Source organism: Brachyhypopomus gauderio, unplaced genomic scaffold (genome assembly GCF_052324685.1).
Source record: "Brachyhypopomus gauderio isolate BG-103 unplaced genomic scaffold, BGAUD_0.2 sc68, whole genome shotgun sequence".
Classification (NCBI taxonomy): Eukaryota; Metazoa; Chordata; class Actinopteri; order Gymnotiformes; family Hypopomidae; genus Brachyhypopomus; species Brachyhypopomus gauderio.
The window spans coordinates 129,095-155,434 of NW_027506889.1; the positions used below are offsets into that span (position 1 = coordinate 129,095).

Here is a 26,340-nt window from a genome sequence, read left to right on the forward strand (position 1 = left end):
GACAACATTAAGAATACATTTATTTTCATTATAAATGTAAAGTCACGGGCTCACCTCATAATGCAGCTAGACACAAATACTGATAATTACAATATTAGCAAAAATACCAATTACCAGTTTCCAATTTAAAAGGAATCCGTGGCATAACATTATTAACTTGCATACCTAAAACAAAACAACTAAAAATTTAGGCTTTGGTCAGTTTTTCTCCTTTTGTCTTTATATATATGTATACATATATATATATATATATATATATATATATATATATATATATATATATATATATATATATATATATATATATTAGTGCAAAGCATATGTATTCAGTTCAATAATGTGTAATAATTTAGCATGTTATTGAAATTAAGTTATGAACATGGATCAGCCAAAATGGATAAATAACAGCAAACAATTATAAAATATATCGGAACTTATAAATAATTTCATAAATATTAGTAGATGTAAACATATCAATACATTTAAAATATTTCATTAAATAAATGGGCATATCTAAAAATTGTTTGCCCCTACTTTCATTTCAAAAGAGTCCATTCCGTGTTGTGTACTGAACACTGTAGGATCGTCTTCTGTTGTAGCGCCTCCTTAGAGCAGCACAGCAACCACAAAGTATACACTGAGACATGCAAAAATATACACACAGATAGAGAGAAATGTGATTTAGAACTTTCTTATAATCTTATAATTATTTCTAATAATAATGATTTCTTCTATTTCTTTCATTTTTCATATTTCAAACATGACTGTTATTCAATAATTATATATATATATATATATATATATATTAGGGGTGGGACGCGATTAAAAAAATTAATCGAATTAATCGGAAGCTTTGTAATTAATTAATCGAAATTAATCGCATTTTAATCGCATTTCAGTATTTCACATGAGAAATATTAATTTAAGTTTGAATGATGAATGAATCAATGAACATAATCAAACTTCAACATCTTGTTTATTTTTCCACCAGTCTACTACACAGACCAATCTATGAGTGCAGAAAACAGTTCAGAACATTGGAAATTCTGACCAAAAATGTTGTTTAATTTTGGGAGTTTTGCTCAGGATATTGGAAGAATTGAAGTAAATCAGAAGATGTTTTTTAATACCATTTTAGATGGTATACTTTTCTTAAATTTCCCAGGCCTCTGCCACAGGCATCTCCATAGTGCCTAGAAGTGGTCTTCTGCATGCTCAAAGCAAATGACTGGATCTTCCATTCATCATCTATAATATGAGCTGTCACACCAAGATCATTCTTGTTGCTAACAGAGGTCCAGTGATCCCCAGTCAGAGCCACATTTGTGGCGCTCTTCACAATAACGCTCTCATTTGTGGCGCTCTTTTACTTGAGTAATAACCTGTTTTTTTTCCCTCGTTCTTACGTACGAGGTTAAGAAGTACTTGGTGCTAAGAACGTTTTGGGAAACTCACCCCTGGACGGTAGTTCATAACTTGCATCAGTTGACGCAATGTGCAGCGCTTCTTGTAAGCCTTTATCTTCGACCACAGAGAGCGGACAACACAAATAATGTGACGCGTCATGTATAAACGCGTGCGGAGTCGCGCGCTACGGTCACTCGCGAAAGTTTAATCCAGTCTTAATGGTCCAATGAAGGTACTTTAAAAACAAGGACATTTCCTCACTTAAAAAAAAAACCGGGACGACCGGGACAGGATGTGAAATGCGGACGTTTAGGTCACCCTATCGTACTAGGAATACATTTAGCAGCTAAGTTATCATTACTGACCTGCGCGTTAAGCTGGGCGTACACTGTGCGATTTTTGGCCCATTTTCAGCCGATTTTCACTCGTTTCGGCTCAATCGCGTGTCGTGCATCGTATAGTTTACACAGGTAAACGAGGAGCGATTCACACCTCACGACCAACTCCCGATCAGAAATTGCAGCGTCGCAAGAATATCAAACATGTTTGAAATTCAAATCGCTCCTCGTGAGAGTATCGCACTGTTGAAGCAGCTCCACGAGCCGACTCTCCGCAACGAGTTAGTCGTACAGTTTGAGCTGGAGCTGAGTACACGATTTAAAATATCGTACAGTGTACGCCCAGCTTTAGCTGCAACATGTTTTGCGTTGAGGTGGTAACGAAGGGTGGAAGTGCTCCTGTGATAAGCGAACTCTTCCTACATAAAGTGTAAATAACACTATTTTTGTTTGAACTTCCATTTGGAAGTTTCTTATATTTAAATTTCCCATCCACCAGCGTAGCCTCTTCAGTCATCTCCATCATGATCATCTTATCGTGCGTCCATATAATCTGTATGTCTGGAACTCGTGCACTGAGAAACATTCCACGATGCAAAAGTGTATCGTGCGTTAAAATGCGTTAATTTTTTTAGTGCGTTAATTTTCCTGTAATTAATTAATCGAAATTAACGCGTTAAAGTCCCACCACTAATATATATATATATATATATATATATATATATATATTTATATACAAACATACATACATACATACATACACACACATACACACACACACACACACACACACACACACACACACATAAAATGGCAAGCCGTTCAGGAAAAATATATATATATAAAGCCGTTTTGTGCTTTCAGTTTGTGGTACCAGGTATTATAGGAAATTGCAACTACTTAGTTTCACAACAAATAGCTATCTGACTGAACAGTTCTCTTGTAGGTGTCATGTAGGTCAACGCCCCCTCTCGTAGCTGTCACTCTGGGTTCCCTCATGTCCGTGTTCCCTGCCTGTTTGTCCCGCCCTGCTCGTTGGTTTTGATTCCTCGTTTGTTACCACACCCCTGTGTCATTGTCATCACCTGCCCCTTGTTTAATGTCTGTGCATATAAGCCCCTGAGTCTCCCTTGTCCTTCGTCCGATATTTTGTATTGATTCGTAATCGTGTCTGTTTCATCGCTGTTCTTTGTACCTGACCGTATTCCTGTTTCTCCTGTGTCCCGTGCTCCCTGTCTTTGTAATGCCCGTCTTTGCATGTTTCTCGGACTGCCCTCCTGTTATCGACCCTGCCTGGCTTTCGGATGACGATTACGGTATTCCCCTGAATAAATCTCGCTCTTCTCAGCACTTGTGTCCGTCCTCTCGCTCCGTGGCGCGAGCCACGTTACATAATACCGGACCACACAAGGACACAGCAAGAGAGCGAGACTCTGGTGAGTTCAAACACTGTGAATGGATGTCGGCTGGCTTAATCCGGTTCGACTCTCCGGTATTTCAGTGCGAACAAACCAGAGACAGGAATACCCCTGGCGCTACGGGTACAAGGAAGTCTCGTCGCCGACCAAAGAAAGTGCAGTCTCTTTCTACTGGCTTTCGCGACGAGACTCCATCTGAGCGCTGTGTGTCTGCCCGGTTTTGCGAACACGACAGGGAAAAAACCCCTGTAGTGCAAGCAGCGGGCAGACGGTCTGAGCGCACAGACAAGTTTTCGCTTAACCCTCGGTTGACTCTCTCTGACCACCGCGAGCTCCCGGCGCCTCAAGGGAGGCGGAGCCGCAGCAGAGAGAGCAACCGAGGAGCTTGTGTGTCTGTGTGTTCTGCCAGGCTCACCCAGGACCCTGAGGAGGAGGACCCACCGCTTCTGATCCTGCCGGCTACTTCTCATGACAACCCCAAGTATTTTTTGGGGGGGAGTACAAGCCACGTCGGCTTGGCGGTCCCGCCCCCCGATGACGTCAGTATGGCGGTCCCGCCCCCCGATGACGTCAGTATGCCGGTCCCGCCCCCCGATGACGTCAGTATACCGGTCCCGCCCCCCGATGACGTCAGTATGGCGGTCACGCCCCCCGAGGACGTCAGCCCGGTGGTTCCGCCCCCCGAGGACGTCAGCCCGGTGGTTCCGCCCCCCGAGGACGTCAGCCCGGTGGTTCCGCCCCCTGAGGACGTCAGCCCGGTGGTTCCACCCCCCGAGGGTGTCTCATCCATGCCGGTTCCTGTACCCGCGACCCAGGAGGGGTCGTCCACGCCGGTTCCTGTCCCCGCTGCCCGTCGGCAGTCCACGCCGGTTCCTGTCCCCGCGACCCTGGAGGGATCGTCCACGCCAGTTCCTGTCCCCGCTGCCCGTCGGCAGTCCACGCCGGTTCCTGTCCCCGCGACCCTGGAGAGGTCGTCCACGCCGGCTCCCGTTCCCGCTGCCCGCCAGCGGACCCTGCCTGTCCCCGCTGCTCGCCAGCGGACCCTGCCTGTTCCCGCTGCCTGTCTGCCGGCTCCTGTTCCCGCTGCCTGTCTGCCGGCTCCTGTGCCCGCTGCCTGCCGCCCGGCCGCACCTGTCGCCCCAGAGACTGTGCTGCCCACGTGTGGGCTTGGACTCAGTGTGTTGTCTGCTCCGCCCCGTGTTCCTGCCTCTATGCCTGTGTCCCCCTTGCTCCCGTGTTCCATCCCTGGTTTTGTTTTGGTCCCTGTCCCCGTGGTTATGTCTGTCAAGGTCTGTGTTCCTGTTCCCGTGTCTGTTTCCTGTGGTGTCGTCTCTTTCCCCGTCCCCATGTCTGTTCCCCAAGTCGTCACCCACCTTGTGCCTGTGCCCGTCTCTGTTGTTCATGCTGTCTTTGCCTCCGTGTTCTCCTCTGCCCTGTCCCCTGGCCCAACTCCCGTGTCTGTCCCCAGTCCTGTCCTGTCCTCCTCCCGTGCCTCGCCCGGTCCCTGCCTGTGTGGCCGTGCCCCGGCCCGGCTCCTGGCCCGTCTCTGGTCCCCCTGTCCCTGCCGTGCCCCGGTCTCCATGCCCTGCTTTCCCCCTGTCTGTTCCTCCAGTCTGTCCTGTGTCCGCTGTCCCTGTCCTGTCTGCCCTTGCGTGCCCCGGAGTGGCACGCTTTGAGGGGGGGTTCTGTCACGTAGGTCAACGCCCCCTCTCGTAGCTGTCACTCTGGGTTCCCTCATGTCCGTGTTCCCTGCCTGTTTGTCCCGCCCTGCTCGTCGGTTTTGATTCCTCGTTTGTTACCACACCCCTGTGTCATTGTCATCACCTGCCCCATTGTTTAATGTCTGTGCATATAAGCCCCTGAGTCTCCCTTGTCCTTCGTCCGGTATTTTGTATTGATTCGTAATCGTGTCTGTTTCATCGCTGTTCTTTGTACCTGACCGTATTCCTGTTTCTCCTGTGTCCCGTGCTCCCTGTCTTTGTAATGCCCGTCTTTGCATGTTTCTCGGACTGCCCTCCTGTTATCGACCCTGCCTGGCTTTCGGATGACGATTACGGTATTCCCCTGAATAAATCTCGCTCTTCTCAGCACTTGTGTCCGTCCTCTCGCTCCGTGGCGCGAGCCACGTTACAGTAGGCCTATTATGTTAACAAATATGAGCCTCTTGTAATTCCAGGACGAAAAGAGAATGTGAAGACGTTAAGATTGGGCATTTTGATGTATAAATAATTAACTTAATTAAGTTTAACGTGCTGGGAAATATTGAAATGGACCTTTAAAGTGATGTACAAGTGCTTAAATTCCACCTTATAAAGGTGTATGAACCCTGCAAACATGACATTGTTCATTGCGCTGAGGCGCGGCGCGCGCGAAGTTACAAAATTCGAGAGGTGCACGACCTCGCAAATCGACAACGCGCGAGGCCCTCGCGCACGGGCGGAGCCACTGCGATTACGTCATTTTCACCGCGCGGACCCTCGCGCCGCTCGTGACGCGTCAAGTATAAACCAGGCTTAAGTCGATCGATCACCAGTGGTTGGCGCCAGAGCGAACTATTAACTCATTGAATCATAGATGTAGATCAGAGATAAATAAACTAGATTTTTTCAGCGTGAGAAATCGGATGTATGGCGTGTGTGGCAACCCTGCAAACCACAGCTCCGAATCAAGCTAATCACCTCTGATAGCATGTTAGCCAGCAGTATTATGGAGAAATGTTCTATTTATTCCGCTTGTAAGCAGTACGCTACCATAGCTCTTGCACTGGTCAGGGTGTTTATCATCTCCTCCGTACTGAGGATTGCTGCGACCACATTTCGTGCTGCCTCTCTCATAACGCACTCATAACGCCCACCGCCATACCCAGTACCACAAACTGAAAGCACAAAATGGCGCGTGTGCGTCGATGACATAGTGTTGCCACCAACCGGGACTGTCCCGGTTTTCACGTCGCTGTCCCGGTTTTCCCGGGCTGTCCCGGTTTTCCTTCTTTTTAATATTCGGTCCCGGCAAAAAAAAAATAATAATTTAATGTCCCGGTTTTCACTAGGTTAGTTCAAACGACTATTTAGACTGTCTCTGCACACTTAAAATCCGTCTTTTTTTCTCGCTGTGTCCACCCGCCACCCGGTAACATTTTACGTTCGCCACCCCCCCGTCAACGATTTACGTTTGCGTATGACAGTGTCCTTGTTTTTGTCAGACCTAGGTGGCAACCCTACGATGACATCAGGTTTCATTCCATATATTCAGACTTAGATGAACAACACGTAACACGTAAACACGTAACTGTTGCACCTCCTGTTTTGGCTCTTTGGTGCTTGCACCTTTTTACAGCTTTAGTGTTTTAGTTTGGAGCAAAGGGGACTAAAGCGGGACTAATCTATCTGATAGATGCTGATGCTGATATATTCATGATAGATAACAGAACATTGAAAAAAGATACTTTAGAAGACATTTTGTTGTACTTACACATAGTAGAATCCAACATGGTACAAGAATGATGGCTATAGCACAGGGGATAATGATGCCCAGAACCCACCATGCTCCACCAGGTGACTGACTACTGATTTTAAGTATTTCAGCAAGAAAGTCACTTAGAAACTTGAATAAACCCGGGGCATAGACATACTCTGCATTAGCCATAATGATGGTTTCATTAAACCTGCAAGAAATAGACAAACCAATTCAACTGAATGAATTCATTCTCAATTAACTTTCAAATAGTTTTGATGAAGTGTGGCAAGAGAATTACATTTCAAAATGTGCATGTAACAATTGGGAAGACAGGAGTGACGCAAACGCAAGATTAGAATATCATAAAAGTAACTGAAGTGCTTTAATAAAACAATGAGAAACGCACAAGACAAAACGAGCAGTAACATGAACACAACGCAATATAAAACCTAACACAAACACGTACCATAGAGCAGACCACTACTTCTAAAATTAACAAATAGTAAGGTAAACCTACAACAACTAAACAAACACGAAGGGTAGGGTAAATATACAATAAGAAGAACACAGGAATATGGGCGTTAGAATACGAAGGAAACTATACAAGGGAGCAGGCTACTAAACACAGAAAGGGGACTGAACATAAGAGTAAAACAATGTGACTAGAACACAAGATAATATAACACAACAAGCGCAGAGGAAAGAGACTATACGAAAACACTAACGACAGACAACAAGAAAGCTCAGAGGCAAAAGCCACGGAGAGAGCAGACCTTATGGAAGATACAAAACACCAAGGAAAACCAGGACAATGACCGACAGGGAACAGAGGATATGAAGGGGAATATATACATGGAAACACTAAGGAAACACAAAACAGGTGAGTAGAATACAACAGGGGCGAGACAGACAAAAGGGAAACCTAGGAAACGGGAAAACAAGGCGGGGCTAGGGTAGATGAACACGGGACTGGGAAGGAGGGCGGAGCTGGACATAACAGTGCATCACTTACGTGATGTTAGCTGGTGGGAAGTTAAAATTTTGATTCTTGGTCAGTATTGCATTCATCTGAAAATTAGTGTAAAGTTTAATTATTTCAGTATTTAGGACAAATTTCAGGACATAAAACTGCTACGGTTGGTATTGTTACATCCTATGCTGCCGGATCCACCTCCTGATCCTCCGGGCCGGGACTTTTTAATATAATACTATATATTATATAAAGTATAATAAAAGTAAATAATAAATGTCCAAGAAAATAGTAAATGTTAATTTAATTATCTAAGTTGTAAATAATATTTGTTTTATTTTGCAAATGGAAAAATTTTGAAATCAAATTTTTTCATATAATTTGTATTATACTTTAGAGTTTTATACCCAATTTTTTTCTGTGAAAAAAATTGGGTATAATACTCTAGAGTATAATGCAGAATATCCATCCACTCACCATGTTGTTGGTTGTTTGTGTAATTCCATCATAGGTTTCTTTGTCCAGTCCAGATTTTGTAGCCATGGGCACATCACTGAGCATGAATCCAAAGTTGATGCTGAATGAGGTGTTGTCAATTTCTAAAAGAGAGGTGGAGACATTATAATGCATTAGTTGTTGTAGGTTATTTGGTGAAGTATATTTATAACACCCTCAAATAAACTACACATAACAATCATGAACGGTGACATTTTCTTCACTTTACTATATATGAGCGAGTTATCAGGACAGAGACTCACTGTGCAAGGTGGCATTCTGGATGATTACAGGGTTGTTTAGATTTTGTATTTTATTTGCTGTGATTGTGATATTTGGATTCATCAGAGCACATGCAGTGAGAAACTCAGTCTCACTTGGTATGTGTGTGCAGTTCTTAAACACGACCCTAATATAAATCAGTGCAATACCAAATCTGAAGCAGAAGAGAAAATAAGACTTTATGACTGAATTACAGAAAATATATGGAACATGTAGTAAAAAAACATGTAGTAGTTCATTTTCTTCATTACAGCCAATATTATGAATCCAGAAATGTTAATTTAGATGTTATAGTCAAAATCATATATATATACACGCTTCATTACTTTGGCATTAGTACACTTACGTTGGAGTTGATGATGACTGGGCAGCTGTAGTTGTTGTAATAGGAGCAGAAGTGGATGCCAGACCACTAACTTGAAGTATTTGAGCAAGAAATCCACTTGGTGAGCTGATATCTCCCCGCTCATAGACATATTCTGTATCAGCCACAATCACGGTGGCATTTCCACTGGAGGACATGGAGATAAATTAAATTAATGCTTACTAACATATGCAGTTTATTTCCTTCCTCATTTTTGTGTTAATTTTAAAAACCATAATCTACAGGAGGAATCTGTACAAGGATTCAATGCAAATAGTGTCTCATTACTTACGTGAAATTAGCTTGTGTTAATGCAAATGGTGTAGCATTTGGACTGTTCAGTATTGTACCCAGCTGAGAATATTACGTGTTAATCAGAATAGTGCATGTTAATTACATGACCTAATTTGTAAACAACATTTTCATTTTGAAAATGTGAAGAAATGTTGAAAAACAAAAAACATTTTCTCAGTAAATAATTTGGGGACCCAAAGCACAGATAAGTGTAATACAGAGTAGAAACATAGCTGACACTTACCAAGCTATTGATGGCTTTGTTAATTAAAACATATGTTTCATTTCTCAATTGAATATTTGTAGACATAGGTGCATCACTGATCTTGAATGCAAAGCTGATGCTGTATGAGTTGGGACCAATTTCTAAAGGAGGTGGAAAGATCACAATCACGTGAGGGAGTGGCAGGTGAAAATCTTGGTGACACACGAATGTACAAATCAAATGTAGGCATGTTTTTAAACCTCTATTTATTGGTTCATAACTCCTACAATGTCCAAAATTTAAAGGGCCAGAGTTCAATTACATAAAATGCTTTGAACCACGTTTTTACAATGTCTTTGCGTTGAGATATTAATAAAAACAGAGATTAGAACATAGATTTTTACACGCCGCCACGTTCGCAGACCTCTGTTAAAGAACACAAATGCTAAATTGTTCAGACATTTTATAATGCAATAAATGTTGGAGGTTGTTATGGCAAAGAATATTTAGGATGCCCACAAATAACATACACAAGATATATTTAGGATCACTGATGTTTTGTACATTTACAACACTGGAGAGAATAATCAGGCAAGAGACTCACGCAGGTAGGTAATGTTCTGGATGCTGACAGGGGTGTTTAGCTTTAGGGTTGTAATATCGCGCTTTGCTCTGAGACTTTGGTCCAGCAGAGCATTGGCAGCAGCGAGAACCTGAGCCTCACTAGGTAGACTTGTCAATTTCTTAAACACCAAGTGAATATAAATCAGTACTGTTCCCAACCTGAAGCAGAACAGAAATATTCAATATTCAAAATGGACACGTCATTTGCAAAAATGAACCTGAGCTTCACTAGGTAAAGTCAGCATGTTTTTAAAAACCACACCAATATAAATCCCAATCTAAAGCAGGAGAGGTTATGATTACTAAAATATACAGAGAATAAAATTGTATGTATAATTTGTGAAATGAAATGGTGACAAAGAACACAGTTGCATTTCAAAGTCTACATTACAGACAATAATATTTATCTAGTTATTACAGTTATATAATTATAAAAGGAGTTCTTTGGCATATGTAAATGGAGTACTTACAGAGTTTGAGATGTGGTGGGCTGAGCAGCTGCAGTTGTTGTACCAAGAGTGATCGTGCTCTGGAGGGCTGTGTTGGATATGGAAGGTGCATTTGCACTTATGCGTATAAAAATGCACATTTTTTCTTTATGTTTTATGTTTTTTTTATGTTTCGGTATGAAAAAAAACAAGAACATAAATTCTGGAGAAACACAATATTATTTCAGTACATACCACTCTGGAGCTCTTTGAGGTAGGTTTCAGGTCTTCTGTCTCCATCTTGGAATTGGTACACCATGTTCCCTTCAATCTGATTTGATGACCTCCTACCAAAAAACATAAAGTTAGACACCGCTTTCTCTGTAAATGCATAATGTAAATTCTAATAGAACTCAGATGTAAACTTACGTGAAGTTATTAATATGGGGTTGAAGTGGTTCAGAACTGGGATCATTTAACATAGAGTTTAGCTGTGGAGAAAAACAAATTATTTAGTCATGACAAAACTGAAAATTAAAAAGACCATGCTTTATGCTGGCAAACATTTACCATTTAAATTTAAATTGATTGATTAACAATGTATTTTTACTGGCAAAACTGAACATCTACCTCAGAGGTTTATTTTAATAATTACTGTGGAGGTACTATGAACTAATTGTGTATCCTGGGAAGAATCTGTCCTATTAAGCAGATTGTAATGCACACTCACAGCATTGTTGATGGAGGTCTGCACTTGGCTGTAGGTGGAGTTCATCAGTTCAGGGCTGCTTGGCATGCTGATGTTACTGAGACTGAACTTGAAGATGATGACATAGGATGTGTTTGAAATTTCTAGGGAGCAAAGCAAATGTCTGTAGATTTCATGGGGATGCAAGTAGTCAGTGTACAGTTGTAGCACTATTGTGGAATTAGTAAAACGTACTCTTATAGGTCACATTTTGCACTTTCACAGAATCGGTGATGTTTGCGAATCGAGAATTGATCAGACGTCTTGTAGCATTGAGGACCAAACCTTCAGTAAGAACGGGTGAGGAGGAATTGAACACAAGACTGGCGTTGACCACAGCTGAACCAGGTCTAAAGGGGAAAAACAAACCACCATGTGATAATTTATTCAAGAAATGTTCAAAATGAACATGTCATTTGCAAAAAAGAAATACCACAAATTACACATACATTTTAAAGGGAGTTGTTACAGGGGTCACTCCCAGACTGTTTGTAGATGTTGGAGGAATTGTTGTAGATAAGGCTGCAAACATTAACATTTATGTACCATTATTAAAATGTATGTATGAATGAGAAATTAGTTGTTACTCCAGATAAGGATCGATAACATACCACTAAGTGCATTGAGTTCATTGAGGAAGCTGAGTGGGATTTTGGTATCTCCATCTTGGAAGTAGTACTGCATGTTACCATTAATGACATTTGCTGAACTCCTATCAAAACAAAAAAGCAAAATATTTACTATAAAAGCTGTATTTCTAATTATTATGAAAAGAAATGTCTGAAGATAAAATAAACTTACATGAAGGCAGAGCTTTGTGGTTCAATTGGTTGTGCAAGAGGTTCATTCAGAAGTGTGTTTAGCTGAAGATAAATACAGACTGTGAGTTCTAAAGAATATATGAATGACATTTCTCAATGTTTACATTGTTTTTGAAATCCCATTCAGATTACAAAGTAAAACTAAAATCATTTTCCACTTATTGTACTTGGTAAAAGTATATTAAACCCAAGTTTTCCAAAGGTGAAATTAATTTCCATAAAAATAAGTCCACGTGTGTCTGATGTTAGAATTTGTAATCCTGTCAAAAACATTTATCATGCACAATGTAATATACTTATCAAGAGGAATATTCTTGGTTAGAGTGAAAATTATATATCCTTACCACTTTGTTGATGGTATTCTGAACCTGGTTGTATGTGTTGTTTCCAACAGTTACATTATCTGGAATGCTGATATTGGTGAGGCTGAATGTAAAGCTGACTACATAGGATGTATCTGTTATTTCTGTAAAGTGAGGAACATTTCATTGTCAGTTATCGACCTAAAGACTTCATGAAGTAATGATGTTAAAAATATAGCTGTAGTAATATTCTTGAAAGGTACGTGGAACTTACTCTCATAGGTCACATTTAGCACTTTCACAGAATCTGTGATGTTTGTGAATCGAGAGCTGAGCAGACGTCTTGTAGCATTGAGGACCAAACCTTCAGTAGGAACTGGTGAGGAGGATTTGAACACAAGACTGGCATTGACCACAGCTGAACCAGGTCTAAAGGGGAAAAAAAACACCATGTGATGATTTCTTCAAGAATTATTCAAAATGAACATGTCATTTGCAAAAAAGAAATACCAAAAATTAAACGTACATTTTATAGGCAGTTGTTACAGGGGTCGTCACCAGACTGCTTGTAGATGTTGGAGGAATTGTTGTAGATAAGGCTGCAAACATTAACATTTATGTACCATTATTAAAATGTATGTATGAATGAGAAATTAGTTGTTACTCCAGATAAGGATCGATAACATACCACTAAGTGCATTGAGTTCATTGAGGAAGCTGAGTGGGATTTTGGTATCTCCATCTTGGAAGTAGTACTGCATGTTACCATTAATGACATTTGCTGAACTCCTATCAAAACAAAAAAGCAAAATATTTACTATAAAAGCTGTATTTCTAATTATTATGAAAAGAAATGTCTGAAGATAAAATAAACTTACATGAAGGCAGAGCTTTGTGGTTCAATTGGTTGTGCAAGAGGTTCATTCAGAAGTGTGTTTAGCTGAAGATAAATACAGACTGTGAGTTCTAAAGAATATATGAATGACATTTCTCAATGTTTACATTGTTTTTGAAATCCCATTCAGATTACAAAGTAAAACTAAAATCATTTTCCACTTATTGTACTTGGTAAAAGTATATTAAACCCAAGTTTTCCAAAGGTGAAATTAATTTCCATAAAAATAAGTCCACGTGTGTCTGATGTTAGAATTTGTAATCCTGTCAAAAACATTTATCATGCACAATGTAATATACTTATCAAGAGGAATATTCTTGGTTAGAGTGAAAATTATATATCCTTACCACTTTGTTGATGGTATTCTGAACCTGGTTGTATGTGTTGTTTCCAACAGTTACATTATCTGGAATGCTGATATTGGTGAGGCTGAATGTAAAGCTGACTACATAGGATGTATCTGTTATTTCTGTAAAGTGAGGAAAATTTCATTGTCAGTTATCGACCTAAAGACTTCATGAAGTAATGATGTTAAAAATATAGCTGTAGTAATATTCTTGAAAGGTACGTGGAACTTACTCTCATAGGTCACATTTAGCACTTTCACAGAATCTGTGATGTTTGTGAATCGAGAGCTGAGCAGACGTCTTGTAGCATTGAGGACCAAACCTTCAGTAGGAACTGGTGAGGAGGATTTGAACACAAGACTGGCATTGACCACAGCTGAACCAGGTCTAAAGTGGAAAAAAACACCATGTGATGATTTCTTCAAGAATTATTCAAAATGAACATGTCATTTGCAAAAAAGAAATACCAAAAATTAAACGTACATTTTATAGGCAGTTGTTAAAGAGGTCGTCACCAGACTGCTTGCAGATGTTGGAGGAATTGTTGTAGATAAGACTGCAAACATTAACATTTATGTACCATTATTAAATGTATGTATGAATGAGAAATTAGTTGTTACTCCAGATAAGGATCGATAACATACCACTAAGTGCATTGAGTTCATTGAGGAAGCTGAGTGGGATTTTGGTATCTCCATCTTGGAAGTAGTACTGCATGTTACCATTAATGACATTTGCTGAACTCCTATCAAAACAAAAAAGCAAAATATTTACTATAAAAGCTGTATTTCTAATTATTATGAAAAGAAATGTCTGAAGATAAAATAAACTTACATGAAGGCAGAGCTTTGTGGTTCAATTGGTTGTGCAAGAGGTTCATTCAGAAGTGTGTTTAGCTGAAGATAAATACAGACTGTGAGTTCTAAAGAATATATGAATGACATTTCTCAATGTTTACATTGTTTTTGAAATCCCATTCAGATTACAACGTAAAACTAAAATCATTTTCCACTTATTGTACTTGGTAAAAGTATATTAAACCCAAGTTTTCCAAAGGTGAAATTAATTTCCATAAAAATAAGTCCACGTGTGTCTGATGTTAGAATTTGTAATCCTGTCAAAAACATTTATGATGCATAATGTAATATATTCATCAGAGGAATACAGAGATATTTATATATCCTTACCACTTTGTTGATGGTACTCTGCACCTGGTTGTATGTGTTGTTTCCAACAGATATATTATCTGGAATGCTGATATTGGTGAGGCTGAATGTAAAGCTGACTACATAGGAGGTGTCTGTCATTTCTGTAAAGTGAGGAAAATTTCATTGTCAGTTATCGACCTATAGACTTCATGAAGGAATGATGTTAGAAAGTATAGTTGCAGTCATATTATGGAAATGTACAGGGAACTTACTCTCATAGGTCACATTTAGCACTTTCACAGAATCGGTGATGTTTGCGAATCGAGAATTGATCAGATGTCTTGTAGCATTGAGGACCAAACCTTCAGTAGGAACGGGTGAGGAGGAATTGAACACAAGACTGGCGTTGACCACAGCTGAACCAGGTCTAAAGGGGAAAAACAAACCACCATGTGATGATTTATTCAAGAAATGTTCAAAATGAACATGTCATTTGCAAAAAAGAAATACCACAAATTACACATACATTTTAAAGGGAGTTGTTACAGGGGTCACTCCCAGACTGCTTGTAGATGTTGGGGGAATTGTTGTAGATGAGGCTGCAAACATAAACATTTAGGTACCATTATTAAAAAGTATGCATGAATTAATGAGATATTAGCTGCGACTGCAGATAATGTTCGATAACATACCACTAAGTGCTTTGAGTTCATTGAGGAAGCTGACTGGGATTTTGATATCTCCATCTTGGAAGTAGTACTGCATGTTACCATTAATGCCATTTGCTGAACTCCTATCAAAATAAAGAGCAAAACATTTACTATAACAGCTATATTCCTAATTCTTTTTAAAAAGAAATGCCTGAAGATAAAATAATAAACTTACAAGAAGACAGAGCTCTGTGGTTCAATTGGTTGTGCAAGAGGTTCATTCAGAAGTGTGTTTAGCTGAAGGTAAATACAGACTGTGAGTTCTAAAGGTTCTACAAATGACATTTCTCACTGTATACATTGGTTTTGAAATCCCATTTCAGTTTACAAATAAAACTAAAATAATTTTCCACTTATTTTTACGTGTTATAAAGATATTAAACAAGTTTTCCAAAGGAGAAATTAATTTCCATTGAAAAAAGGCCATGTGTATCTGATGTTAGAATTTGTAAACCTGTCAAAAACATTTATGATGCATAATGTAATATATTCATCAGAGGAATACAGAGATATTTATATATCCTTACCACTTTGTTGATGGTACTCTGCACCTGGTTGTATGTGTTGTTTCCAACAGATATATTATCTGGAATGCTGATATTGGTGAGGCTGAATGTAAAGCTGACTACATAGGAGGTGTCTGTCATTTCTGTAAAGTGAGGAAAATTTCATTGTCAGTTATCGACCTATAGACTTCATGAAGGAATGATGTTAGAAAGTATAGTTGCAGTCATATTATGGAAATGTACAGGGAACTTACTCTCATAGGTCACATTTAGCACTTTCACAGAATCGGTGATGTTTGCGAATCGAGAACTGATCAGACGTCTTGTAGCATTGAGGACCAAACCTTCAGTAGGAACGGGTGAGGAGGAATTGAACACAAGACTGACATTGACCACAGCTGAACCAGGTCTAAAGGGGAAAAACAAACCACCATGTGATGATTTCTTCAATGAATATTTAAAATAAACACATCTCTTATGAATTACTTTGAGTATCATGAATTAGACATACCTTACAGAGAGAGAAGTTCCAGACGTCATAAGGTTTTTATATGAGAGTGTTGTATGTTGTCCTGAAATATTTGCAGATGCCCAAATTGTGGTTGACATTTGAACTTGGACTGACAGCTCTTCCCATGAAGTAGTAGGTATAGTAGATTTCTCAGTTACTGGTGTACTTGGCCCTTCACTTGTGCTGTTGTCCAGTGTCATTTTTGTTCCCACTGACTGTGCTACCATTGATTCTGTTGTGGTTGCTGACTGTGATAAAGATCCTCCAGTGGTCTTTGTATTTATAATAACATTAGATGGTGAAATAGTTGAAACTGCAGTTGTAGATACAGTTTTGTTTGAAGACTGAGGAATAGATGCATTCGTAAAGACCAAGGATGTGTCTGTTGATTCTGTTGTTTTAGGAGTTGCTAATAGAGCTGTATTTGTAATTGTACTGCTTTTATTGGTAGTTGTTATAATTACCATTGATGTTGGTGACTGGACAGTAAATGTAATTGGTACAGTAGTTAATGCTCGTTTAGTGCTTAGGGGAAAAAATGGTTCTGAAGCAGTTGATACTGCACTTTTCGTGGTTGTCTGAGTTGGTGACCCAGTGTTTGCAGTTGAAGGGGTCAATATTGATAATGTAATCTTTGGAGTGGATTCAGTAGAAGAGGCCAAAATCACTGGCTGTGTTCTGGATGCAGTCGAACTCATCGATGCTGAAGTTATCTGCTCTGTTGTGGATGCAGGTAAAGATACCAAAGAGGTTGCTGTTATCTGTGATGTTGATGCACTTACTTTCTGTGTAGTAGATGAATTTCCCAATACTGAATGTGCAATCTGTGGTGTGTATGTGGTTGAATTATATTGAATTGGCGTAGTTTGCAGTTTGAATGCATCGGTTAACTGTGGGAGGAATGTAGATGAGGAAGCCAAAGTGGTTATCTTTGTTATTGTAATAGTTGCAGTGGTTGAATGTGGAGAAGATGCAGTTAAAGTGGTTGGTGTGGTTGAAGCGGTTGCATGTGAAGTAGAAGAAGATAAACTGGTCAATACTGATGAAGATGTTCTCTGTGATATGAATGCAGTGGATTTAGTCAAAGATGATTTGGTTGAACTAGTTGTAGGACTTATAAGTGTAGATGCCATGTGTGTCTCAGTTGAAGATGCAGTGCTCAAAGTTGTTGGAGTGGTTGGTGTGGATGAAGATGTTGTCTCAGCTGAAGTTGAAGTGGTCAGTGTTGAACTTGTTTGTGGTGTAGATGTACTAGCAGTGCTCAAAGGTTTTGGATAGGCTGTTGAGGTGGCTGAAGATGACTCAGCTAAAGTTGAAGGGGCCAGTGTTGAACTTGTTTGTGGAGTGGATGTATTCATGGTGCTCAAAGTTGTTGAAGTTGTTTGTGGTGTGGATGTACTGGCGGTGCTCAAAGTTGTTAGAGAGGTTGTTGATGTGGCTGAAGATGTTGTCATAGCTAAAGTTAAAGTTGCCAATTTTGAAGTTGTTTGTGGTGGGGATGAAGTGGTTGTTTCAGCCGAAGTTGTAGATAAAGGGGCCAGTGTTGAAGTTGTTTGTGGCATGGATGTACTGGTGGTGCTCAAAGTTGTTGCAGTGGTTGGTGGTGAGGGAGATGTTGTCTCAGCTGAAGTTGTAGTTGAATGGGCCTGTGTTGAAGTTGTTTGTGGTGTGGATGTACTGGCAATGCTCAAAGTTGTTGGAGAGGTTGTTGATGTGGCAACTGAAGTTGTAGTTGAAGGGGCTTGTGTTGAAGTTGTTTGTGGTGTGGATGTACTGGCTGTGCTCAGAGTAGTAGAGGTTGTTGATGTGGCAGCTGAAGGTGAAGTGGCCAGTGTTGAAGTTGTTTGTGGAGTGGATGTACTGGTGGTGCTCAAAGATGTTGCAGTGGTTGTTGGTGTGGCAGATGTTGTCTCAGCTGAAGTTGTAGTTGAAGGAGCTTGTGTTGAAGTTGTTTGTGGTGTGGATGTACTGGCGGTGCTCAGAGTAGTAGGAGAGGTTGTTGATGTGACAGCTGAAGTTGGAGTGGCCAGTGTTGAAGTAGTTTGTGGAGTGGATGTACTGGTGGTGCTCAAAGTTGTTGCAGTGGTTGTTGGTGTGGCAGATGTTGTCTCAGCTGAAGTTGTAGTTGAAGGGGCTTGTGTTGAAGTTGTTTGTGGTGTGGATGTACTGGCTGTGCTCAGAGTAGTAGAGGTTGTTGATGTGGCAGCTGAAGTTGAAGTGGCCAGTGTTGAAGTTGTTTGTGGAGTGGATGTACCGGTGGTGCTCAAAGATGTTGCAGTGGTTGTTGGTGTGGCAGATGTTGTCTCAGCTGAAGTTGTAGTTGAAGGAACTTGTGTTGAAGTTGTTTGTGGTGTGGATGTACTGGTGGTGCTCAGAGTAGTAGGAGAGGTTGTTGATGTGGCAGCTGAAGTTGAAGTGGCCAGTGTTGAAGTTGTTTGTGGTGTGGATGTACTGGTGGAGCTCAAAGTTGTTGCAGTGGTTGTTGATGTGGCAGATGTTGTCTCAGCTGAAGTTGTAGTTGAAGTGGCCAGTGTTGAAGTTGTTTGTGGTGTGGATGTACTGGCAATGCTCAAAGTTGTTGGAGAGGTTGTTGATGTGGCAGCTGAAGTTGTATTTGAAGGGGCTTGTGTTGAAGACGTTTGTGGTGTGGATGTACTGGCGGTGCTCAGAGTAGTAGAAGAGGTTGTTGATGTGGCAGCTGAAGTTGAAGTGGCCAGTGTTGAAGTTGTTTGTAGAGTGGATGTACTGGTGGAGCTCAAAGTTGTTGCAGTGGTTGTTGGTGTGGCAGATGTTGTCTCAGCTGAAGTTGTAGTTGAAGGAGATTGTGTTGAAGACGTTTGTGGTGTCGATGTACTGGCAGTGCTCAGAATAGTAGGAGAGGTTGTTGATGTGGCAGCTGAAGTTGAAGTGGCCAGTGTTGAAGTTGTTTGTGGTGTGGATGTACTGGCAATGCTCAAAGTTGTTGCAGTTGTTGTTGATGTGGCAGATGTTGTCTCAGCTGAAGTTGTAGTTGAAGGAGCTTGTGTTGAAGACGTTTGTGGTGTGGATGTACTGGCAGTGCTCAGAATAGTAGGAGAGGTTGTTGATGTGGCAGCTGAAGTTGAAGTGGCCAGTGTTGAAGTTGTTTGTGGTGTGGATGTACTGGCAATGCTCAAAGTTGTTGGAGAGGTTGTTGATGTGGCAGCTGAAGTTGAAGTGGTCAGTGTTGAAGTTGTTTGTGGTGTGGATGTACTGGCAATGCTCAAAGTTGTTGCAGTGGTTGATGTGGCAGATGTTGTCTCAGCTGAAGTTGTAGTTGAAGGGGCCTGTGTTGAAGTTGTTTGTGGTGTGGATGTACTGGCAATGTGCAAATTTGTAGGAGAGGTTGTTGATGTGGCAGCTGAAGTTGAAGTGGCCAGTGTTGAAGTTGTTTGTGGTGTGGATGTACTGGCAATGCTCAAAGTTGTTGCAGAGGTTGTTGATGTGGCAGATGTTGTCTCAGCTGAAGTTGTAGTTGAAGGGGCCTGTGTTGAAGTTGTTTGTGGTGTGGATGTACTGGCAATGCGCAAAGTTGTTGGAGAGGTTGTGGATGTGGCAGCTGAAATTGAAGTGGCCAGTGTTGAAGTTGTTTGTGGAGTGGATGTACTGGTGGAGCTCAAAGTTGTTGCAGTGGTTGTTGATTTGGCAGCTGAAGTTGAAGTAGCCAGTGTTGAAGTTGTTTGTGGAGTGGGTGTACTTGTGGTGCTCAAAGTTGTTGCAGTGGTTGTTGGTGTGGCAGATGTTGTCTCAGCTGAAGTTGTAGTTGAAGGGGCTTGTGTTGAAGACGTTTGTGGTGTGGATGTACTGGAAGTGCTCAGAGTAGTAGGAGAGGTTGTTGATGTGGCAGCTGAAGTTGAAGTGGCCAGTGTTGAAGTTGTTTGTGGAGTGGATGTACTGGTGGAGCTCAAAGTTGTTGCAGTGTTTGTTGTGGCAGCTGAAGTTGAAGTGGCCAGTGTTGAAGTTGTTTGTGGGGTGGATGTACTGGTGGAGCTCAAAGTTGTTGCAGTGGTTGTTGATGTGGCAGATGTTGTCTCAGCTGAAGTTGTAGTTGAAGGGACTTGTGTTGAAGATGTTTGTGGTGTGGATGTACTGGCGGTGCTCAGAGTAGTAGGAGAGGTTGTTGATGTGGCAGCTAAAGTTGAAGTGGCCAGTGTTGAAGTTGTTTGTGGTGTGGATGTACTGGCAATGCTCAAAGTTGTTGGAGACATTGTTGATGTGGCAGCTGAAGTTGAAGTGTCCAGTGTTGAAGTTGTTTGTGGTGTGGATGTACTGGCAATGCTCAAAGTTGTTGGAGAGGTTGTTGATGAGGCAGCTGAAGTTGTAGTTGAAGGGGCTTGTGTTGAAGACGTTTGTGGTGTGGATGTACTGGCAGTGCTCAGAGTAGTAGGAGAGGTTGTTGATGTGGCAGCTGAAGTTGAAGTGGCCAGTGTTGAAGTTGTTTGTGGAGTGGATGTACTGGTGGAGCTCAAAGTTGTTGCAGTGGTTGTTGATGTGGCAGATGTTGTCTCAGCTGAAGTTCTAGTTGAAGGGGCTTGTTTTGAAGTCGTTTGTGGTGTGAATGTACTGGCGGTGCTCAGAGTAGTAGGAGAGGTTGTTGATGTGTCAGCTGAAGTTGAAGTGGCCAGTGTTGAAGTTGTTTGTGGAGTGGATGTACTGGTGGAGCTCAAAGTTGTTGCAGTGTTTGTTGTGGCAGCTGAAGTTGAAGTGGCCAGTGTTGAAGTTGTTTGTGGGGTGGATGTACTGGTGGAGCTCAAAGTTGTTGCAGTGGTTGTTGATGTGGCAGATGTTGTCTCAGCTGAAGTTGTAGTTGAAGGGACTTGTGTTGAAGATGTTTGTGGTGTGGATGTACTGGCGGTGCTCAGAGTAGTAGGAGAGGTAGTTGATGTGGCAGCTAAAGTTGAAGTGGCCAGTGTTGAAGTTGTTTGTGGTGTGGATGTACTGGCAATGCTCAAAGTTGTTGGAGACATTGTTGATGTGGCAGCTGAAGTTGAAGTGTCCAGTGTTGAAGTTGTTTGTGGTGTGGATGTACTGGCAATACTCAAAGTTGTTGCAGTGGTTGTTGATGTGGCAGATGTTGTCTCAGCTGAAGTTGTAGTTGAAGGGGCCTGTGTTGAAGTTGTTTGTGGTGTGGATGTACTGGCAATGCTCAAAGTTGTTGGAGAGGTTGTTGATGAGGCAGCTGAAGTTGTAGTTGAAGGGGCTTGTGTTGAAGACGTTTGTGGTGTGGATGTACTGGCAGTGCTCAGAGTAGTAGGAGAGGTTGTTGATGTGGCAGCTGAAGTTGAAGTGGCCAGTGTTGAAGTTGTTTGTGGTGTGGATGTACTGGCAATGCTCAAAGTTGTTGGGGAGGTTGTTGATGTGGCAGCTGAAGTTGAAGTGGTCAGTGTTGAAGTTGTTTGTGGTGTGGATGTACTGGCAATGCTCAAAGTTGTTGGAGAGGTTGTTGATGTGGCAGCTGAAGTTGAAGTGGCCAGTGTTGAAGTTGTTTGTGGAGTGGATGTAGTGGTGGTGCTCAAAGTTGTTGCAATGGTTGTTGGTGTGGCAGATGTTGTCTCAGCTAAAGTTGTAGTTGAAGAAGCTTGTGTTGAAGTTGTTTGTGGTGTGGTTGTACTGGCGGTGCGCAGAAAAGTAGGAGATGTTGTTGATGTGGCAGCTGAAGTTGAAGTGGCCAGTGTTGAAGTTGTTTGTGGTGTGGATGTACTGGCGGTGTTCAAAGTTGTTAGAGAGGTTGTTGATGTGGCTGAAGATGTTGTCTCAGCTAAAGTTAAAGTTGCCAATTTTGAAGTTGTTTGTGGTGGGGATGAAGTGGTTGTTTCAGCCGAAGTTGAAGATAAAGAGGCCAGTGTTGAAGTTGTTTGTGGCATGGATGTACTGGTGGTGCTCAAAGTTGTTGCAGTGGTTGGTGGTGAGGGAGATGTTGTCTCAGCTGAAGTTGTAGTTGAATGGGCCTGTGTTGAAGTTGTTTGTGGTGTGGATGTACTGGCAATGCTCAAAGTTGTTGGAGAGGTTGTTGATGTGGCAACTGAAGTTGTAGTTGAAGGGGCTTGTGTTGAAGTTGTTTGTGGTGTGGATGTACTGGCTGTGCTCAGAGTAGTAGAGGTTGTTGATGTGGCAGCTGAAGGTGAAGTGGCCAGTGTTGAAGTTGTTTGTGGAGTGGATGTACTGGTGGTGCTCAAAGATGTTGCAGTGGTTGTTGGTGTGGCAGATGTTGTCTCAGCTGAAGTTGTAGTTGAAGGAGCTTGTGTTGAAGTTGTTTGTGGTGTGGATGTACTGGCGGTGCTCAGAGTAGTAGGAGAGGTTGTTGATGTGACAGCTGAAGTTGGAGTGGCCAGTGTTGAAGTAGTTTGTGGAGTGGATGTACTGGTGGTGCTCAAAGATGTTGCAGTGGTTGTTGGTGTGGCAGATGTTGTCTCAGCTGAAGTTGTAGTTGAAGGAGCTTGTGTTGAAGTTGTTTGTGGTGTGGATGTACTGGCGGTGCTCAGAGTAGTAGGAGAGGTTGTTGATATGACAGCTGAAGTTGGAGTGGCCAGTGTTGAAGTAGTTTGTGGAGTGGATGTACTGGTGGTGCTCAAAGATGTTGCAGTGGTTGTTGGTGTGGCAGATGTTGTCTCAGCTGAGGTTGTAGTTGAAGGGGCTTGTGTTGAAGTTGTTTGTGGTGTGGATGTACTGGCTGTGCTCAGAGTAGTAGAGGTTGTTGATGTGGCAGCTGAAGTTGAAGTGGCCAGTGTTGAAGTTGTTTGTGGAGTGGATGTACTGGTGGAGCTCAAAGTTGTTGCAGTGGTTGTTGATGTGGCAGATGTTGTCTCAGCTGAGGTTGTAGTTGAAGTGGCCAGTGTTGAAGTTGTTTGTGGTGTGGATGTACTGGTGGAGCTCAAAGTTGTTGGAGAGGTTGTTGATGTGGCAGCTGAAGTTGTATTTGAAGGGGCTTGTGTTGAAGACGTTTGTGGTGTGGATGTACTGGCGGTGCTCAGAGTAGTAGGAGAGGTTGTTGATGTGGCAGCTGAAGTTGAAGTGGCCAGTGTTGAAGTTGTTTGTAGAGTGGATGTACTGGTGGAGCTCAAAGTTGTTGGAGAGGTTGTTGATGTGGCAGCTGAAGTTGTATTTGAAGGGGCTTGTGTTGAAGACGTTTGTGGTGTGGATGTACTGGCGGTGCTCAGAGTAGTAGGAGAGGTTGTTGATGTGGCAGCTGAAGTTGAAGTGGCCAGTGTTGAAGTTGTTTGTAGAGTGGATGTACTGGTGGAGCTCAAAGTTGTTGGAGAGGTTGTTGATGTGGCAGCTGAAGTTGTAGTTGAAGGGGCTTGTGTTGAAGATGTTTGTGGTGTGGATGTACTGGCAGTGCTCAGAGTAGTAGGAGAGGTTGTTGATGTAACAGCTGAAGTTGAAGTGGCCAGTGTTGAAGTTGTTTGTGGAGTGGATGTACTGGTGGTGCTCAAAGTTGTTGGAGAGGTTGTTGATGTGGCAGCTGAAGTTGTAGTTGAAGGGGCTTGTGTTAAAGACGTTTGTGGTGTGGATGTACTGGCAGTGCTCAGAGTAGTAGGAGAGGTTGTTGATGTGGCAGCTGAAGTTGAAGTGGCCAGTGTTGAAGTTGTTTGTGGAGTGGATGTACTGGTGGTGCTCAAAGTTGTTGCAGTGGTTGTTGATGTGGCAGATGTTGTCTCAGCTGAAGTTGTAGTTGAAGGGGCTTGTGTTGAAGTTGTTTGTGGAGTGGATGTACTTGTGGTGCTCAAAGTTGTTGCAGTGGTTGTTGATGTGGCAGATGTTGTCTCAGCTGAAGTTGTAGTTGAAGCGGCTTGTGTTGAAGTTGTTTGTGGAGTGGATGTACTGGTGGTGCTCAAAGTTGTTGGAGAGGTTGTTGATGTGGCAGCTGAAGTTGTAGTTGAAGGGGCTTGTGTTAAAGACGTTTGTGGTGTGGATGTACTGGCAGTGCTCAGAGTAGTAGGAGAGGTTGTTGATGTGGCAGCTGAAGTTGAAGTGGCCAGTGTTGAAGTTGTTTGTGGAGTGGATGTACTGGTGGTGCTCAAAGTTGTTGCAGTGGTTGTTGATGTGGCAGATGTTGTCTCAGCTGAAGTTGTAGTTGAAGGGGCTTGTGTTGAAGTTGTTTGTGGAGTGGATGTACTTGTGGTGCTCAAAGTTGTTGCAGTGGTTGTTGATGTGGCAGATGTTGTCTCAGCTGAAGTTGTAGTTGAAGGGGCCTGTGTTGAAGTTGTTTGTGGTGTGGATGTACTGGCAATGTGCAAATTTGTAGGAGAGGTTGTTGATGAGGCAGCTGAAGTTGTAGTTGAAGGGGCTTGTGTTGAAGACATTTGTGGTGTGGATGTACTGGCAGTGCTCAGAGTAGTAGGAGAGGTTGTTGATGTGGCAGCTGAAGTTGAAGTGGCCAGTGTTGAAGTTGTTTGTGGAGTGGATGTACTGGTGGAGCTCAAAGTTGTTGGAGAGGTTGTTGATGTGGCAGCTGAAGTTGTAGTTGAAGGGGCTTGTGTTGAAGATGTTTGTGGTGTGGATGTACTGGCAGTGCTCAGAGTAGTAGGAGAGGTTGTTGATGTAACAGCTGAAGTTGAAGTGGCCAGTGTTGAAGTTGTTTGTGGAGTGGATGTACTGGTGGTGCTCAAAGTTGTTGGAGAGGTTGTTGATGTGGCAGCTGAAGTTGTAGTTGAAGGGTCTTGTGTTAAAGACGTTTGTGGTGTGGATGTACTGGCAGTGCTCAGAGTAGTAGGAGAGGTTGTTGATGTGGCAGCTGCAGTTGAAGTGGCCAGTGTTGAAGTTGTTTGTGGAGTGGATGTACTGGTGGTGCTCAAAGTTGTTGCAGTGGTTGTTGATGTGGCAGATGTTGTCTCAGCTGAAGTTGTAGTTGAAGGGGCTTGTGTTGAAGTTGTTTGTGGAGTGGATGTACTTGTGGTGCTCAAAGTTGTTGCAGTGGTTGTTGATGTGGCAGATGTTGTCTCAGCTGAAGTTGTAGTTGAAGCGGCTTGTGTTGAAGTTGTTTGTGGAGTGGATGTACTGGTGGAGCTCAAAGTTGTTGCAGTGGTTGTTGGTGTGGCCGAAGTTGTCTCAGCTGAAGTTGTAGTTGAAGGGGCTTGTGTTGAAGTTGTTTGTGGAGTGGATGTACTGGTGGAGCTCAAAGTTGTTGGAGAGGTTGTTGATGTGGCAGCTGAAGTTGTAGTTGAAGGGGCTTGTGTTGAAGATGTTTGTGGTGTGGATGTACTGGCAGTGCTCAGAGTAGTAGGAGAGGTTGTTGATGTGACAGCTGAAGTTGAAGTGGCCAGTGTTGAAGTTGTTTGTGGAGTGGATGTACTGGTGGAGCTCAAAGTTGTTGGAGAGGTTGTTGATGTGGCAGCTGAAGTTGTAGTTGAAGGGGCTTGTGTTGAAGATGTTTGTGGTGTGGATGTACTGGCAGTGCTCAGAGTAGTTGGAGAGGTTGTTGATGTGGCAGCTGAAGTTGTAGTTGAAGGGGCTTGTGTTGAAGATGTTTGTGGTGTGGATGTACTGGCAGTGCTCAGAGTAGTAGGAGAGGTTGTTGATTTGACAGCTGAAGTTGAAGTGGCCAGTGTTGAAGTTGTTTGTGGAGTGGATGTACTGGTGGTGCTCAAAGTTGTTGGAGAGGTTGATGATGTGGCAGCTGAAGTTGTAGTTGAAGGGGCTTGTGTTGAAGACATTTGTGGTGTGGATGTACTGGCAGTGCTCAGAGTAGTAGGAGAGGTTGTTGATGTGGCAGCTGAAGTTGAAGTGGCCAGTGTTGAAGTTGTTTGTGGAGTGGATGTACTGGTGGTGCTCAAAGTTGTTGCAGTGGTTGTTGATGTGGCAGATGTTGTCTCAGCTGAAGTTATAGTTGAAGGGGCCTGTGTTGAAGTTGTTTGTGGTGTGGATGTACTGGCAATGCTCAAAGTTGTTGGAGAGGTTGTTGATGTGGCAGCTGAAGTTGAAGTGGCCAGTGTTGAAGTTGTTTGTGGAGTGGATGTACTGGTGGAGCTCAAAGTTGTTGGAGAGGTTGTTGATGTGGCAGCTGAAGTTGTAGTTGAAGGGGCTTGTGTTGAAGATGTTTGTGGTGTGGATGTA

General features: G+C 42.2%; 1 protein-coding gene across 1 annotated transcript in view; it reads right to left on the reverse strand.

Moving 5' to 3' along the window:
• Window positions 1-262: 262 nt before the first annotated feature.
• The window catches only part of LOC143490931 (uncharacterized), a 59,701-nt gene continuing 33,623 nt past the window's right edge, over window positions 263-26,340 (reverse strand). The window contains exons 22-58 of the mRNA XM_076989506.1: window positions 25,394-25,621; window positions 25,089-25,339; window positions 16,270-23,516; window positions 16,013-16,167; window positions 15,780-15,901; window positions 15,428-15,489; window positions 15,235-15,335; window positions 15,069-15,141; window positions 14,815-14,969; window positions 14,582-14,703; window positions 14,229-14,290; window positions 14,039-14,139; window positions 13,878-13,950; window positions 13,627-13,781; window positions 13,395-13,516; window positions 13,031-13,092; window positions 12,841-12,941; window positions 12,679-12,751; window positions 12,427-12,581; window positions 12,195-12,316; window positions 11,831-11,892; window positions 11,641-11,741; window positions 11,479-11,551; window positions 11,225-11,379; window positions 11,012-11,133; window positions 10,711-10,772; window positions 10,537-10,628; window positions 10,324-10,390; window positions 9,834-10,012; window positions 9,269-9,390; window positions 9,023-9,084; window positions 8,713-8,877; window positions 8,348-8,520; window positions 8,067-8,188; window positions 7,632-7,687; window positions 6,635-6,827; window positions 263-637 (exon numbers count right to left, since the gene is read on the reverse strand). Coding sequence (XP_076845621.1) covers window positions 542-637; window positions 6,635-6,827; window positions 7,632-7,687; window positions 8,067-8,188; window positions 8,348-8,520; window positions 8,713-8,877; window positions 9,023-9,084; window positions 9,269-9,390; window positions 9,834-10,012; window positions 10,324-10,390; window positions 10,537-10,628; window positions 10,711-10,772; window positions 11,012-11,133; window positions 11,225-11,379; window positions 11,479-11,551; window positions 11,641-11,741; window positions 11,831-11,892; window positions 12,195-12,316; window positions 12,427-12,581; window positions 12,679-12,751; window positions 12,841-12,941; window positions 13,031-13,092; window positions 13,395-13,516; window positions 13,627-13,781; window positions 13,878-13,950; window positions 14,039-14,139; window positions 14,229-14,290; window positions 14,582-14,703; window positions 14,815-14,969; window positions 15,069-15,141; window positions 15,235-15,335; window positions 15,428-15,489; window positions 15,780-15,901; window positions 16,013-16,167; window positions 16,270-23,516; window positions 25,089-25,339; window positions 25,394-25,621 — 11,444 coding nt within the window. The 3' untranslated portion in view covers window positions 263-541. The remainder of the gene's footprint in view (window positions 638-6,634; window positions 6,828-7,631; window positions 7,688-8,066; window positions 8,189-8,347; window positions 8,521-8,712; window positions 8,878-9,022; window positions 9,085-9,268; window positions 9,391-9,833; window positions 10,013-10,323; window positions 10,391-10,536; window positions 10,629-10,710; window positions 10,773-11,011; window positions 11,134-11,224; window positions 11,380-11,478; window positions 11,552-11,640; window positions 11,742-11,830; window positions 11,893-12,194; window positions 12,317-12,426; window positions 12,582-12,678; window positions 12,752-12,840; window positions 12,942-13,030; window positions 13,093-13,394; window positions 13,517-13,626; window positions 13,782-13,877; window positions 13,951-14,038; window positions 14,140-14,228; window positions 14,291-14,581; window positions 14,704-14,814; window positions 14,970-15,068; window positions 15,142-15,234; window positions 15,336-15,427; window positions 15,490-15,779; window positions 15,902-16,012; window positions 16,168-16,269; window positions 23,517-25,088; window positions 25,340-25,393; window positions 25,622-26,340) is intronic.